We start from the raw sequence: 13,863 nt of genomic DNA, 5'->3' as shown, positions 1-13,863 counted from the left end.
ATCAACCGTCTAGGAGGAGTACGTTAAAATTGATCATGTCCACAATGCACAAAATCCCAATTACCTCACTTCCTGTGGACGTGGCTAATGGCATGTTAATACAAGAGTTGTTTGTTTTTGGGAGTTACATACACCCACCAAATTTGGTGTGTGTATCTAAAACTATATGCCAACCACAAGTCACAGTGACATAAGGGGGCGCTATGGAGTTCCTGGGCAACGACTGGTGCCAAGCTTTAATCACTGTCTATTCACTGTACCACTTGATGTGTGTGCCAAACTTCATGTGTTTTCACCCATGGGAAGCACCTCTTTTGGCATCACAATTTATCACATTTTAGTCCGCACAAAATCCCAAATACCTCACTTCCTGTTGGGCGTGGCTTATGGATTGTACATACGAAAGTTGTTCATCTTGGGGAGATACACACACCTACCAAATTTGGTGTGTCTAGCTGAAAGTATGTGCCAACCACTGGATCAATCACCTAAGGGGGCGCTACTGAGTCCCTGGGCGACGCCCGGGGCCAAGCCTTTATGCCTGTGTAGCCAGTGTGATACCAGATGTGTGTGCCAAATTCCATCCATGTTAACCACCTCAAAAATAGCAAAAAGGTGAAAAAATAATAATAATAATAATAATAATAATAATAATAATAATCCTTACAAAAACAATAGGGCCTTGCGCCCTTCGGTGCTCGGGCCCTAATAACAGGGCCCTATGTTGTAATCGACCAGTTCTCCTTTAACCTCTTTAAACTGGCAAAGTTAAATTGTACTCACCCAGTGTTACAGCTGTCCCCCTACACACCCCTTGCATTTGAATGAACATTACAGAAAAAACATATCTGCTGGAATTAGTTAATTATAGACACAAAAAAGTATGTTGCATATAAGTTCAATTGACAGGTGACTGCAGATTTTGAGCAACAGGAAAACAAAACAACAATAACAAAAAACATGTTACAACAGTCTATGCCCACAAACAAAATAATTTTTCAAGCTCAAACGTTATTGGACCACTTTTCCACACTTGGACCACATGGCAAGCTGCCAGAGAGAATATACATTCCCAGAACCTGTGTTTCTGCAGAGAAAAAAATGTCTTTTTACATGCATCATGGCTTTTGGTGTGTATGGAACAAATGTGGGGGGCTCTATAAGTCAACCTTGAATTAAGTTTTTTTTTTACTTGCAAAAAATGTAATATCTTCTGATTTGAATATGGTTGAAGTATAGGCTAGAGGTTTTCCCACAGATTTTCTTGAACAAAACCATATAAAACAAGGTGTTCTCTTTTTCCGTTTTAAAGTCAAATGTGTTGCTTTAAGACAAGGTTTAATCTACCAATTTCAAATGCAGATGCACACATATAGTAAGCATACCTGTTTAGAAATTCATATTTTGCTTGGAGAGAAATCCTTTCAGATTCATTATTTTTGCCTTAATCGCTTCATTTATCTTTCCTGTCCTGGCTCCATAAATCACTGGATTTAATACAGGGGAAAGTATTAGGAAATAGAGAGAGAGCATGACTCGAACTGTGTATGGAACATGACTCATGTCAAACCTACTTTGATAGAGTTCAAATGCACATCCAATAAAAAAGCTGCATATTGATATCAGGTGTGGTGTGCAGGTATTCATTACTTTAGTTTGCCCTTTTCTTGTGAACTGAAGACAAATTATAATTATTCTTACGTATGAATAAATTATAATAAAAAATGGCAGGAGGACATAAATAAATGTCATAGTTGTACTGTATATGTTGTTGCTTGTAGTGTCTGAACATGCCAGTTTTACTACAGAGTAGTTGTCACAATAAACTTTTTCAATTATGTTCCCACAAAATCTTAGACTTGCCGTGATTGAGAGGGTAATGGTAACCCGACCAAATGGAATGAGCCAAATGAAAATGATGCATATGATGACATTTGAAGGGGACATTAATTTCTCGTAGGTTAAAGGGAAGCATATGGAAATGAACCGATCATAAGCCATCATCATTAAATTCATCATTTCACATCCTCCATATGTATTAATAGAAAATATTTGGACCAAACAGGCGATCCAGGATATTTGAAATGATCCTGAAAAGATTTTGGTTACAATAAAAGGTGCCAGGCTAGACCCACCATACAAGTTAATGCATGCTAAATTGCAAATAAGGATATACATAGGCTTATGTAAAGTTCTCTCAACACTTACAATATATATTATTAATAGGTTACCAAATATGATGACAGGATACAGTAAAGTCAACACTGTGGCAAAAATGAATCTTTTATCGTATATTCTGTGATAGGCTTCTAATGTAAAAGTTACATTTGACATTTTCCAAGGATCCTATAATGTGCTGTGCACAAAAACATCTACCAGACCTGTCAGAAAAAAATAAAGTCAAAATTATTTTAGAACATATTAACATTCATTCTTTCATTTGAAGTAAACCTGACTATTTTAGAACAATACATTTTGTCAGCATTACAATAAGCAATTATTAAATAACTTAATTAATTACAATACCTGCCGAATTAAATTCAGAGAAACATATATGCAAGATATCTAAATCTAGTGTTGTAAAAGGTGTGTATAATCCTCTATATATATACGTATCAAGAGGGAATAGTCAGAGGTGGGACCAAGTCACAAGTAAGTCTTAACGCTGAAGTCCGAGTAAAACAATTATAATCACAAGCCCAAAGACAAAGTATCCTTTGTTCTCTTACTGAGGAATAGTAAGAGTGAATACTGGTTTTGCATTTTTTATTGTCCTGACAGTCATGCTAATGAAGCAACTTTAATTGAGTGATGGGTGAGGTACACATGTGAGGTGTGTGTGAGTTAGGGAGTGTGTAGATGACTATTTGGATGGGTGAGTGAATAGCTTTTACAGTGTGCCATAATGTTTCCATTCATCATATTAAGAGTTTATATTTCAATATTAATGTTGGTAAATTAGGCAATAAAAGCATAAAAGCCCCAACAAATATACTTAATTTTTATTTTGTTTAATCTAGTGTCATGTTAAATTTTCCATCGTGGAGATGATCAAATTAACAGTAATACTTCCTGCTCTAACCGTATCAGGCCTACATAAGACATTGTCTAAAAATTGTGCATGTGTATACAATATCTGTGTGTGTGGCTGTGTGAGTGAACAAATAACATCTATGTGAAACTACATACAAATATTATGAATGAAATGTGCACTTTGGAGGCAATCCGTGGTGTGATTAACTTTAGTTGTTCCCCGCTCTCCCGCTCCAGTAGGAAGATGTGCAGCTATCCCCTGCCCCCTCCTCCACCTTCCGTTAGTCTTATTGTTAGGCTTATTTCACTTTCTAACTTGAGAAGAGACAAGTTTAAATAGGAAAATTAGTCTTAGTCACTTTTAAGCGTGGATGCTAGGGGGTGAGATGCTAATTGTCTAATCCGATTCAATGATTGCCAGACTCAGAATGGCTGGATGAACTGGAGGTAAAAATCAATTGTTTAACTCGAGGGGGAGGTGGAAAATGAGTGTAATTCCCCAAATGGTGGAATATCCCTTTAAGATAATAGCCTAATAACATTGATTGTTTTTTAAATTAAATAAAAAGTATAAATTAATGGTTTAAAATGTGTTTTGATAGATAAAGACATATGGATAGATAGATAGATAGATATATTCCTTTATTCATCCCTAAAGGGAAATTATGGTGTTACAGCAGCAATTAATAATATAAACATATGTCACATAATACACATAGGCCTACAAGTAAAAAATAAATACAATTGGATTTAAAGTCTCTGTGCAAGTGGTTGCAAACTGTGCATTGTTCGTTCCTATGGAAGAGCAGCTCCAATGTTAACTCCCATAGAGCTAGTTTTCAAAAACATATTATGAAGCCAAATCAGCAAAGTTATCCATATACCGGTAATGATCTACAAACTGTCAAAATGTCAGACCCTATTTTGCCTGCTTTTAAAAAAACGAAATTGCTCTTTTCGTTTCAAAAATGGACTACAACTACAAGTCACGTGACTTTACCCTTTGACATTACTCATTGTAGCATGGTTTGTTTATTTGCCCGGTTAGCTTTGACACTTCTGCCAGCACAACACAAGTAACCCTAACATAAAGGTGATCACCACGTGATTTACATCGCTCTCTTACATTACAAAAATATCTTAACCCATTCAAGCAAATTGCCATTTTGATCAGTTAGAGATGAGCTGCCCAAACTGGTGAAGTCACATGCAACTGTGGTTTGTTATCGCCATGTCTTGAATTTCCCCTGGGGATCAATAAAGTATCCATCTATCTGTCACAAAAAAACTCAAAACAAAGAATACTGGTCCTAAAAATAAAGTATGACCAGTAGAAGGCAAGGGCGTAGGTTTGGTCTCAGCTTTGGTGGGGACATCCAATATATATAGTTTAGGATTGAATATGTCTATGAATTTATGTGACTCTAAATTATATTTGTATTTCTTTATTAATGCTTAACTGTAAGTAACTGTAACTTGCTGTAAGATACCAGTGCCTTAATGGCGATTTCCTTTGTTATTTCAGACTGTTGGCAATAGATAGATAGATACTTTATTGATCCCCAGGGGAAATTCAAGGTCTCAGCAGCAGCATACATACAACACAAACACATTCTTTAACAGCAGAAAGAGTAACTAGAAATGCAATTCCAAGGAATTACCAGTGCATGAAAATGCTAAAGTTGTGATGTAAAATATCATGTATAGTTAAAACAGATAATACAGAGATGGTTACTACGGTGATGCTAGGATAGACATGGTGGTTGCATAGCTTAATAAAAGTTGATAGTTTAAAAGTAGACTATTTAAAAGCTGAATGTAGATAGTTTAAAAGTTGTTGATAGCTAATCATTTTTAGCAGTTATGCTAACTAGCATGCTAACATGCTAGCATGTTACTTAGCTAACATGCTACCATGTTACTTAGCTAACCGAGCTAATCATTTTTAGCAGTTTTGTTAAAAATGCTAACTATGTGACTTAGCTAACCTAGCTAATCATTTTTAGCAGTTTTGTTAAAAATGTTAACAATGTTAGCAATGCTAACATGCTAACTTTGCTAACCATGCTAACTAGCTACAGTGGGTAGGAGTCATAGTTGATGAAAAGTGTTGACATAGTTGATAACAAATTAAAAGTTGTTGATAGACAGCTAGTGAATGTATATGTAGATAGTTTAAAAGTTGTTGATAGACAGCTAGTTTAATAGATAGATAGTTTACTGATAGTTTAAAAGTAGACCGTTTAAAAGTTGAATGTAAAAAGTTCAGTAGTTTAATGGGTTACATTGTTTAACAGTGGATTATTGTAGTGAGGACTTTTATTTTGAAACAGTTTTGGGCAGAGGAAACAGTTGAATAGGATGTGTAGTCTTAATTGACCCAGATTGTATGCTTAAAGGTCTCATTCACTGAGAAACTGTTTAATACTTGTTACTTTCGAAATACTATAGCTCACTCCAAGTTGCATATGCATGCTGTACGTGAAAATGATCTTCTACCCCCATTGCCCGCATTAGCCAATGAAAGAAAATACACGGAAAAACAAGCGAATCAGAAAGAGCCATTCCCAATGAAGCCGAAGGGAAACGGATTATTCATGGCCTCGCCCACCTTGGCTTGTGACCGCCTACAGGAAGACTGGAAGATTTTGCGGCTAGGGGATTGTCTCTCTGCAGCTAGTAGGAGTTAACAGCAAGTTGCTAACATGGCGGAAAAAAATCGTGCCTGTGTTATTTTTGGCAATAACAATGTTCAATGATGAATAATCAATGTTGCATGTCTTGCCTTAGAAACATGAGTTGAGGAAGAAATGGTTCGGATTTATCGTTGGAACACCACCATCGAAGTAGTGCAACATTAGTTCTGTGTTCCAATCATTTCGACCACACTCACTGCCTACAGTTAGAAAGTGGTTTTGCATCGATGTTCTGAAAACCTGGTTCTGTACCGTCATGATGATCGACCACCAGCTCACAGGCTGTAAGTACAAACAAACTTTTCCACCTAACGTCTGTTACAAAATAGCATGTTCATATTCTTCACGTTAGCATGCATGAAAAGGGTACAAGCTAGGCTTAGGCTAGCCTATATTACAGGAAGCTACACCAGGCACGTAACTGAAGTGTTCTGTTCGCGGCGTGTAAAATCAGAGAATGTCTAATAGGAAGGGCTCTGGTAAAATCCATTAGAGGAATGGTCTATTTTCCCGAACGTAGCCTACAGGCCATTAACACGCCAGGTGTAGCTACTTCCATTGATTAGGCCTATTGGAAGCTAATTGTTGCAGTACATAACGCGAACGGAATGCTTCAGTTACGTGCCTGGTGTAGCTACACTCATAAGAAACTGACCACACTACCCAGAGATTTAGCTTGTTGAACCTATAATCTTCTAACCTAAGTGTTAAACCACAAATAATAATATTAGCAACAATATCTTATACTCAACTAAGTATGGGTATTGTTCTAGTCTAAACAGGGAAAATCAAAAACACAATACCCGTGCACTATTAGGCTAAGTTGCTATCACTAGAGCTCAGGTATTTACACTTCAGTCTAATTTATGTCTTCTTGCCATTATTACATTGACCTTTGTAGGCCTACAATGATGTTTTGTTTGATTACTTGCTGTTTACTTAGTGTTTTGTATGTCTTCCAGAGCACATCCTCATGTCAGGCTACACAGCTTTCTACCCTACATTAGGTCATCACGTTAGAAGCAAAGGTTTGTGATCTAACTTTTATTGTTGTGCTAGTTAGTTTCTAGAAGTCTTTTTCTAGTAAGTTAATACAGGTTCTTATGTGCTCGTCAATGTTTGGGAAAGTCAATTCATGGATTTTTTCAGGTCACTTTCCACAGGTGTATAAAATCAAGCACCTCGATTATGAATGTAGACTGCATGGTGCTTGATTAATACACCTGTGTAACTGGACCTGATGAAACCCATGAATTGCATAACAGATAGAATTGATATTACCGAATGTCTTCTTGTGGGTGTGCTACTTAGTAAATCATACACCTTACCACAGTGACTAAAATATTTTTGTTTCCATTGTGCCAGTACAGTTTTGTGTGAGATAGTGAATGTCCTGTGTACTATTAGTATCTTGTAACTTGACAGTAATACACATTTATTTACTTTAGGTACCCAAACAGAATACTTAATGAAAAGTATGAGTATTGATACAAGCACTTCGCATACACCATGGGCATGGGGGCCTGCTACCTCTACTGCCATCAAGCCTGTTCATCCAAGGCCAGCTAGAAGACCTCGGGTTGATCAAGAGGAGGAGGAGGAGGAGGAAGAAAGCGACATCTCCACAATAACACCTGATGGCTCCACCTATGGCCCAGCGCAATCAAAGAGCAATGTAATAGAATCATCACAGCCAACGAATGTTTTTTGTGTGTTGTCCCTTCGGATCCCCAGGACAATACAAGCCGAAACAGCAACTCAGACCTTTTTCCCTAAATAATCCCAGCACTATCTTACAAAGGATCTGTAGGCCAGATGTCTGCATCGTCTGGCAAAAAGAGGACATTGTTAATTCTGTGCATAGTTTGGATGTTCTTGTTTTGTGTTTGCATTATTTTAATAGACTGCAATATTACTATTTGTCAGTGTTTCACGGACCACCTAGCAAAAAAAAAAACAGTAGACCTACTTCAACAGTATATTACACAATAGGCCTTCTCACTGAACCACCTTGCTTGTTGTCTTTGCACCTTGCTTATGGTGTCAGAGGATTCATATGATTTAAACTGGCATAGGTTACATCAGTGTTGCAGAACTGTTTGGATTTACATACAAGTTGGTTCAATATTGCAAACAACTCATCTATTATATTTTACCACATCTACTTGTGGAACTGTGGTGATTTTATCTAGACATAATAATAATAATACTTGTGTGTGTACGGGTCCATTGAGGAGACCTTCCATTTACTATGAAAACATTGTTTGTGCAGCTGTTATGCAACATTTACTGGAAGTCATGAGACTGGACGGTCAAAGGCTAAGAGTGGAAGTAAACAAGACAGGGCCTGGGATAGAAAGGTGATTACCCGAAGGGCATAAACAGAAGGGGCTGGCAGAAAAGGAGAAGCAGGGACTTCCAGAGAGAGGAAGCGAAACCAAAGTTGAAGTGACACATAGAACCAAATCAAAACGTACCCTGCCTGGCAACAGATTACACATAGAACCTGGACACATGTATTCTGCCTAGCAACACACATTTTTTAATGTTTATATGAGGAGGAGTTTCCACCAATATCTCGAGTCCCAAAACGCTCTGATTGGCTAAAAGGGGCCTGGTGACGTTCCTGGGGATAGGAACGCCTCTCAGGCCCCCGAGAGTATAAAGGAGAGAGCTCAGGCACATTCAGATCAGATCTCATCGGGGTAGCAGCTGCCACTCACCACTCTATTGCCTGACGGTCCAGTCCTGACGCTGTTTGGATTGTATTATCACTGCAATACGGTGAATAAAGGATCAACAGTCTCCAGCTTCTCTCGTCTTGGTGTTCTCCTTCGGGTCTTTGACATCAGAGTGCTAGTTGGATTGGAGGTTTTGGGAAGTGGATGATTTCCACGACAGATCTGGAGGTTCCTACCGAGATTTGAAAGGATTCAACAAGGGAAGCAGTTCCGTCCCGGGTGAAGCAGACTTCTCCAGTGCAGCTCTCCGGGCCCAAAAAGGTAAGCACTTTGCTTATTATTAGGGAGAGCTGTACTGTGGGAGTCGGTGGGTAGGCCGGGAAGGGGTGCTAACCTGAATCCTCAAAAGGATAGTGGAGACACAAGACAGAGATTGGGTTGTACTGTTGGTCTTAAAAAGCGTTTTGTGATTTTAAGAACCGGTTAAAATAGTTTTCAAGGAGAAAACTGAGTTAAATGGCCATGTAATCATTTCCAAGGAGGAAATCTAGTTTTCAAGGAGAAAGCTAAAATAGTGTTTTAATTTCCAAGGAGGAAATCTAGTTTTCAAGGAGAAAACTAAAATAGTATTTTGTGTAAAGGGAGCACGGGCTGCCCTAAAATATATGTGTGTTTCAGAGAAAAGGAACGGGTTAATAGGTAAAAACTGCAATATTAGCTGTAAGTTGAACGTGTGAAACTGTCCTGAGCAAAGGGTGATGAACAAAATATATTTTATTATAATCTGCTGTTGTTTCTGTGAAAACTGAGTGTGCGCCGTTGTGTTTTCTTTTGACCGCCTGGGCATGGGCCCACAATAGATGCAAGACAAGCGCACATACAAATTTGAGGTAGAGGAGTTCGGCGAGGGAAGGAGGATCGCCACGCTAACAGACGGACGTCAAACTCACATAATAGAAGTTGCGGCTGCAATATTCATAAGAAGGTTGCACAGCAACCATAGTCTGAACATAAGGAGATTGTTACAATTGTTGGAGGTTTTTGCAGATGCCCCCCCCGAGCCCCCGGTTAGAGTAACGGTGCCCAAGCTTAGGATTGTGAGAGACCATAGGCCAGAGACCCTAGGAAAGGTCCTCTACCGCTTTGAAATTTCTGATGATTCAGGTGAGGAAGAACCAGACACAGACTCCCCAGAAGAGTTCACTCCAAACAGTAGTGTGAGAGAGGAAGAGGCAGACACTGAGCCAGGGGAAGTAAGTGCCCCACCAGAGACAGGATACAGCAGCCTAGGGTCAGAGGAAGAGGGGCGCCAGGAGTCAGGTCAAGGGGGTCTAGTGAGAGCTCCAACTCCCTATCCAGGCAACACCGTGTCCCATCAGCTAATTCGTAGCCCATTCCGTATAGTTAACAGCCCAACCACCCCCCGATATAGCTCACCGCCCTCTACAAGTTATAGCCCAACCAACCCCCGGTCCAACTCAAGCTACAGTCCAACTGTGCCCCAGCAGGAGGAGGTTCACGGCCCGACTGAGCCCCAGCCAGTGCGGGATATAGAACAGGTGCTGAAAGAGATAGTTGGCCGAGACAGAGGAAGGCTGGCCGATTTTATGAGAGAGTCTTTATCAGTGTCAGTGTTCTGGAACAAGGAAGGGAGCACTAGGGATAAATATTCAGTTCATGTTGACCACCTTGACAGGTACGGAGGAACCCACTCGAGACTAGGCACCAGCGTAGCACCATTGGCACTGCAGACAGTAGTAGAACAGGTAGGAAGGTTTGTGGGGGTGAACACAAGGCCAGTGGTTGACCAGCTCTTTGCCCCACCTGAGGGAAGGAAGCGCAAGTTTGAGAGGGATTCCCCAGCGGCTAGGAGGAGGGGGACAGATAGAGAATATAGATAGAAAACTAGCGAAAAGGGGAGGCACTACTGCAGGGCCTCTATAGCAACTGCTTGAACTGAGTAAACCCCACAGCAACGGCTTAGAAAAAACTTGTAATCCGCTAACTTTGTTTAAATTGAAAGTGTTGTACCTGCTTCAATAAAATAAAGAGAAAGTGAAGTCAATAAATGTACTTTGTAAAAGCAAAATAAAAGGTTAAAAGGTAATCTTGAGTGAAGAAGTATTATTGAAAAGAAAAGATAAGGACTCAAAGCCCCCACTGATACAATAACGTTGGGAAATAGGAAGGATAGTTATAATATTAAAGTAAGAACAGGGACTAGGGAGAATAAAAAGAGTAAAAGCCCACAAATAGCGAATGAACTTAGAAAGTAAGTGGCATATCACTTTCATTCGGCTACAGGATAATGAGTGGTGCATATTTACAAGAAACCGAGAGGGTCTCGTGAACGGAGCATATCGGTGCCACAGTTACACAGAGCTACTAGAAAAAATAGAATATCTGATAGGGAGAGCTTACCCGTTAGAGTTAGGGACACCTATGGACACAAGGAGCGACGATAGCGATACATCGGATTAACAAAGCACAGAAGCCTATTAAGTAGGTCCAGGAGAAACGTTGAAAGTATATGGAACAGGGACAGCAGAACGTGCTCTGGGCCATAGATATCGTTGAATACGACGAACACGACTGGGAGACAAGCGTCAGAGACGGAGAGGGTCGAGAATACATAGGATACGTGGGTAAGGTCCCCTTTGAGTGCAAATTCCCGTATAGGTGCAAATATCGAGACGACATAGACCTAAAAGCGACGCTTTCTTTGTTGAGTAAACTAACCCCTAATAGCCTGCCAGTGAGGAAACAGGAGGAACCACAGCCCCAAGCAGCCGGAAGTAAAGGAGAGGCTACATCGGGTGGCCTGAAGATAAAAGAGAAGTGGACAATAAGAATCTCCGAGCACGGGAGTGACGGGTGGAGCGTAAGCGCAGTGAACGATAGAGGAAAAGCATTTGAAGAAAGGAGAGGCAAACTGAATACTGTCTTCAAGGAGTGGGGCGACGTGCGGAACTCTATACTATACTTGGTGAGCGACCTACGACTGGACTGGGAGGAAAAAGACCAGAACAGATACAGAAGGGAGAGGAAAAGACAATACGAAAAGGATTATCGCATGTTCTGCACTGACCGAGAGGACATAAACGAACTAGACTACGGCAGAGATCCCCATTCCACCGAAGACAACGACCTCCAAGGAAAATGGCAACCAGAGTAATGACACCTCTGGAGGAAGTAGTAAGGGAGAATGCCATTGCTGAAAAGGACGTAAAGAACATCAACCACAAATGGTTCCTAAGATACAAAGGAGACCACACAGCATGGCCAAAAGAAGGGTCACTCAACCCGACAATAATTGCTCAAATGAGGGAAAAAATCATGAACTACAAGGGTTATGACAAAGGCACACGGAGGCAGGAAAAAAGAGAGAAGGAATTGAAAACTCTGGAGGCCTTCGCTAAAATATCGGAGAGAAAGAGAAGGCAAAGGGCGGACCAGAATGACGCGCCGCCTGAAACGCCCACCACAGAAAAGTGCCCCCAATCACAGCCCACAGAGAAAGAGCTGGACGCCCCGACCCAAGCAGCAGAGCCAGGAGCTCCACCCATGGAGGAGCTGCGTCCTCCCCCATACAGGGAAAAGGACAAACTGTACCCGGAGGTGCCGCGAGAAGAGGACAACGTGCGGGAAATAATCCGGCGCCTGGAAGAGAGGGACCCACGGACCCTGGCAGTACAAGCACCGGGATATGGGTCACAGGCCCCAACGGTGCACCTGGCAGTACAGGCCCCACTAGTGGTGAAGGGGATCACCCTGGAAGGGACCTGCGCGGAGGTGCTGAAAGAAGTAAAGAGAATAAGGTGGGAACAGGCCAACCCCCAGCCGAGACCATCAACCTCCCAACCGGCGTCCGCACAGGCATCGCCACCATCATCCCCCACCAGGGAAACGCTCCCAGAACACCTTCTGGGAAGAACGGAGCCGGGGGGAGGAAAGGCGTGGGATGAAGAAGAAGAAACTGCAAGGGAATTGGAGGAGCGGGTGGTGAGTGACTACCACACAAGCCTAAGAGGTCACCGGGAAACAGACGGATCTCCAGTGACCAGCCCCCAAGAGCTCCGTTGGGAGGGCCAGAAGACGCGTGCAGGTGATCCAGAAGCTGGAGGAAGCGGACCCCTACGCCTTCCAGGCCGAAGGAAGGAACAGGCCCCTGAGGAGGGAGAAGAGGAACAGAGACAATGGTATGGGAAGCTGTGGGACCACCTGGAGACAGTCATGAGAAAGTGGGTAGAGGCCACAGGGGAGGAAGAGAGAGAAGCCCGAGATAGAGAGGCCCTGAAAACCCTGGCCTGGGTGAGGTCACAGATGGACCAGGAACCAGTGAAGGAGGGGTGCAGAGAGTCATGGTGGAAGCTCGAGGAATACACCCAGATGTGCTGGAGGAAAGTGGAAGAAGCCATTAGGCAAGCGGAAGAGAGATACCGAAACAGAAGAAGAGAGGAACAGAGGGTTGAAGAACGGTATGAGGAAAAAATGGAGAGAATGGAAAGGGGTCTGAAGGGGTTGAAAGCCGCTAGAAAGATCGGATCACAGGAGATAGAACTGGCCGAGGAGATTATGGAGGAATTAACAGAGGTGGAGAAATGGGGAGACAAGGGGACAGGCCCAGGAAGCACGCCAGAACATGCCAAGTATAAAAGGGCTTGCAGGAACTGCGGCGAGAGCCTGAAAAGAGAAATGACAGAAGTCCTGAAAAGAATGGAGGAGATGGGAGCACGAGAGAAAAAAGAAGGAAGGCTCAGAGAGGAAGAGATGAAGAAGAGCGAGGAGCTGAGAAGGAAACAGGAGAGTGGAAAAAGGGAAAGCCGTCGAGAATCCAGACGAGAGTCCTCCGAAAGGAGGAGGGCCCGCCGACTGACCTTCGAACTGACCTGCGGTCCAACCACGATAGTGGAAGAAGAGGAGGAAAGTACGGACGGAGCAGACAGCCAGGCTGGCTCAGGAGAGGACTATGAGTCAGCGGAAGAAGAGGAGGTAGGGCTGGAAGTCGTGGAACAGTTCCTCGCAGAGCAAACTCAGAGAGAACTGCCACAGGGTCCGAGGGGAGCGGGCCCCTCAGTGTGTCTCGGCTGCGGAAGAACGTTCAAAGGAGAAAAGGGTGTGAAGGCCCACCAGCGACAGACAGAGGAATGTAGAGAGCGGGCCGGAATACTCCCAGTGATGATCCCACCCAGTGTGCTCGCCACAGGACTGTTTGGAATCAGCAGGGTAAAGAAAGGAGTGGAGAAAGGCCTGGACGAGATCAGAAAAGGAGTGCGAAAGGGGCTCAACGAGATCGAAGGGGGAGTCAAGAAAGGACTAAAGGAAAACAAGAAGGAGCTGGAAAAACTGGAAAAGGAGGGAAAGAAAGAAAGAGAGAGGGCACGGAAAGAAAAAGAAAGAAAAGAAGCCATCCCAGAAGAATCGGATGAGGAAGAGACGGTTGTGATGGCACC

General features: G+C 42.3%; 1 protein-coding gene across 1 annotated transcript; it reads right to left on the bottom strand.

Annotated features, from left to right (window-relative positions):
- Positions 1 to 1,389: 1,389 nt before the first annotated feature.
- On the bottom strand, positions 1,390 to 2,004 carry LOC121684522 (olfactory receptor 1468-like). Its single transcript, XM_042064586.1, has 2 exons — positions 1,860 to 2,004; positions 1,390 to 1,541 (listed from the first exon to the last, which is right to left on the bottom strand). The coding sequence occupies exons 1-2, from the start codon at positions 2,002 to 2,004 to the stop codon at positions 1,390 to 1,392; spliced, it is 297 nt and encodes a 98-aa protein (XP_041920520.1).
- Positions 2,005 to 13,863: the final 11,859 nt, after the last annotated feature.

The sequence above is a fragment of the Alosa sapidissima genome, chromosome 15 (genome assembly GCF_018492685.1).
Source record: "Alosa sapidissima isolate fAloSap1 chromosome 15, fAloSap1.pri, whole genome shotgun sequence".
NCBI classification, from domain to species: domain Eukaryota; kingdom Metazoa; phylum Chordata; class Actinopteri; order Clupeiformes; family Clupeidae; genus Alosa; species Alosa sapidissima.
Note: the sequence above shows the minus strand (reverse complement) of the source record. Positions and strands in the feature narration are given on the sequence as shown.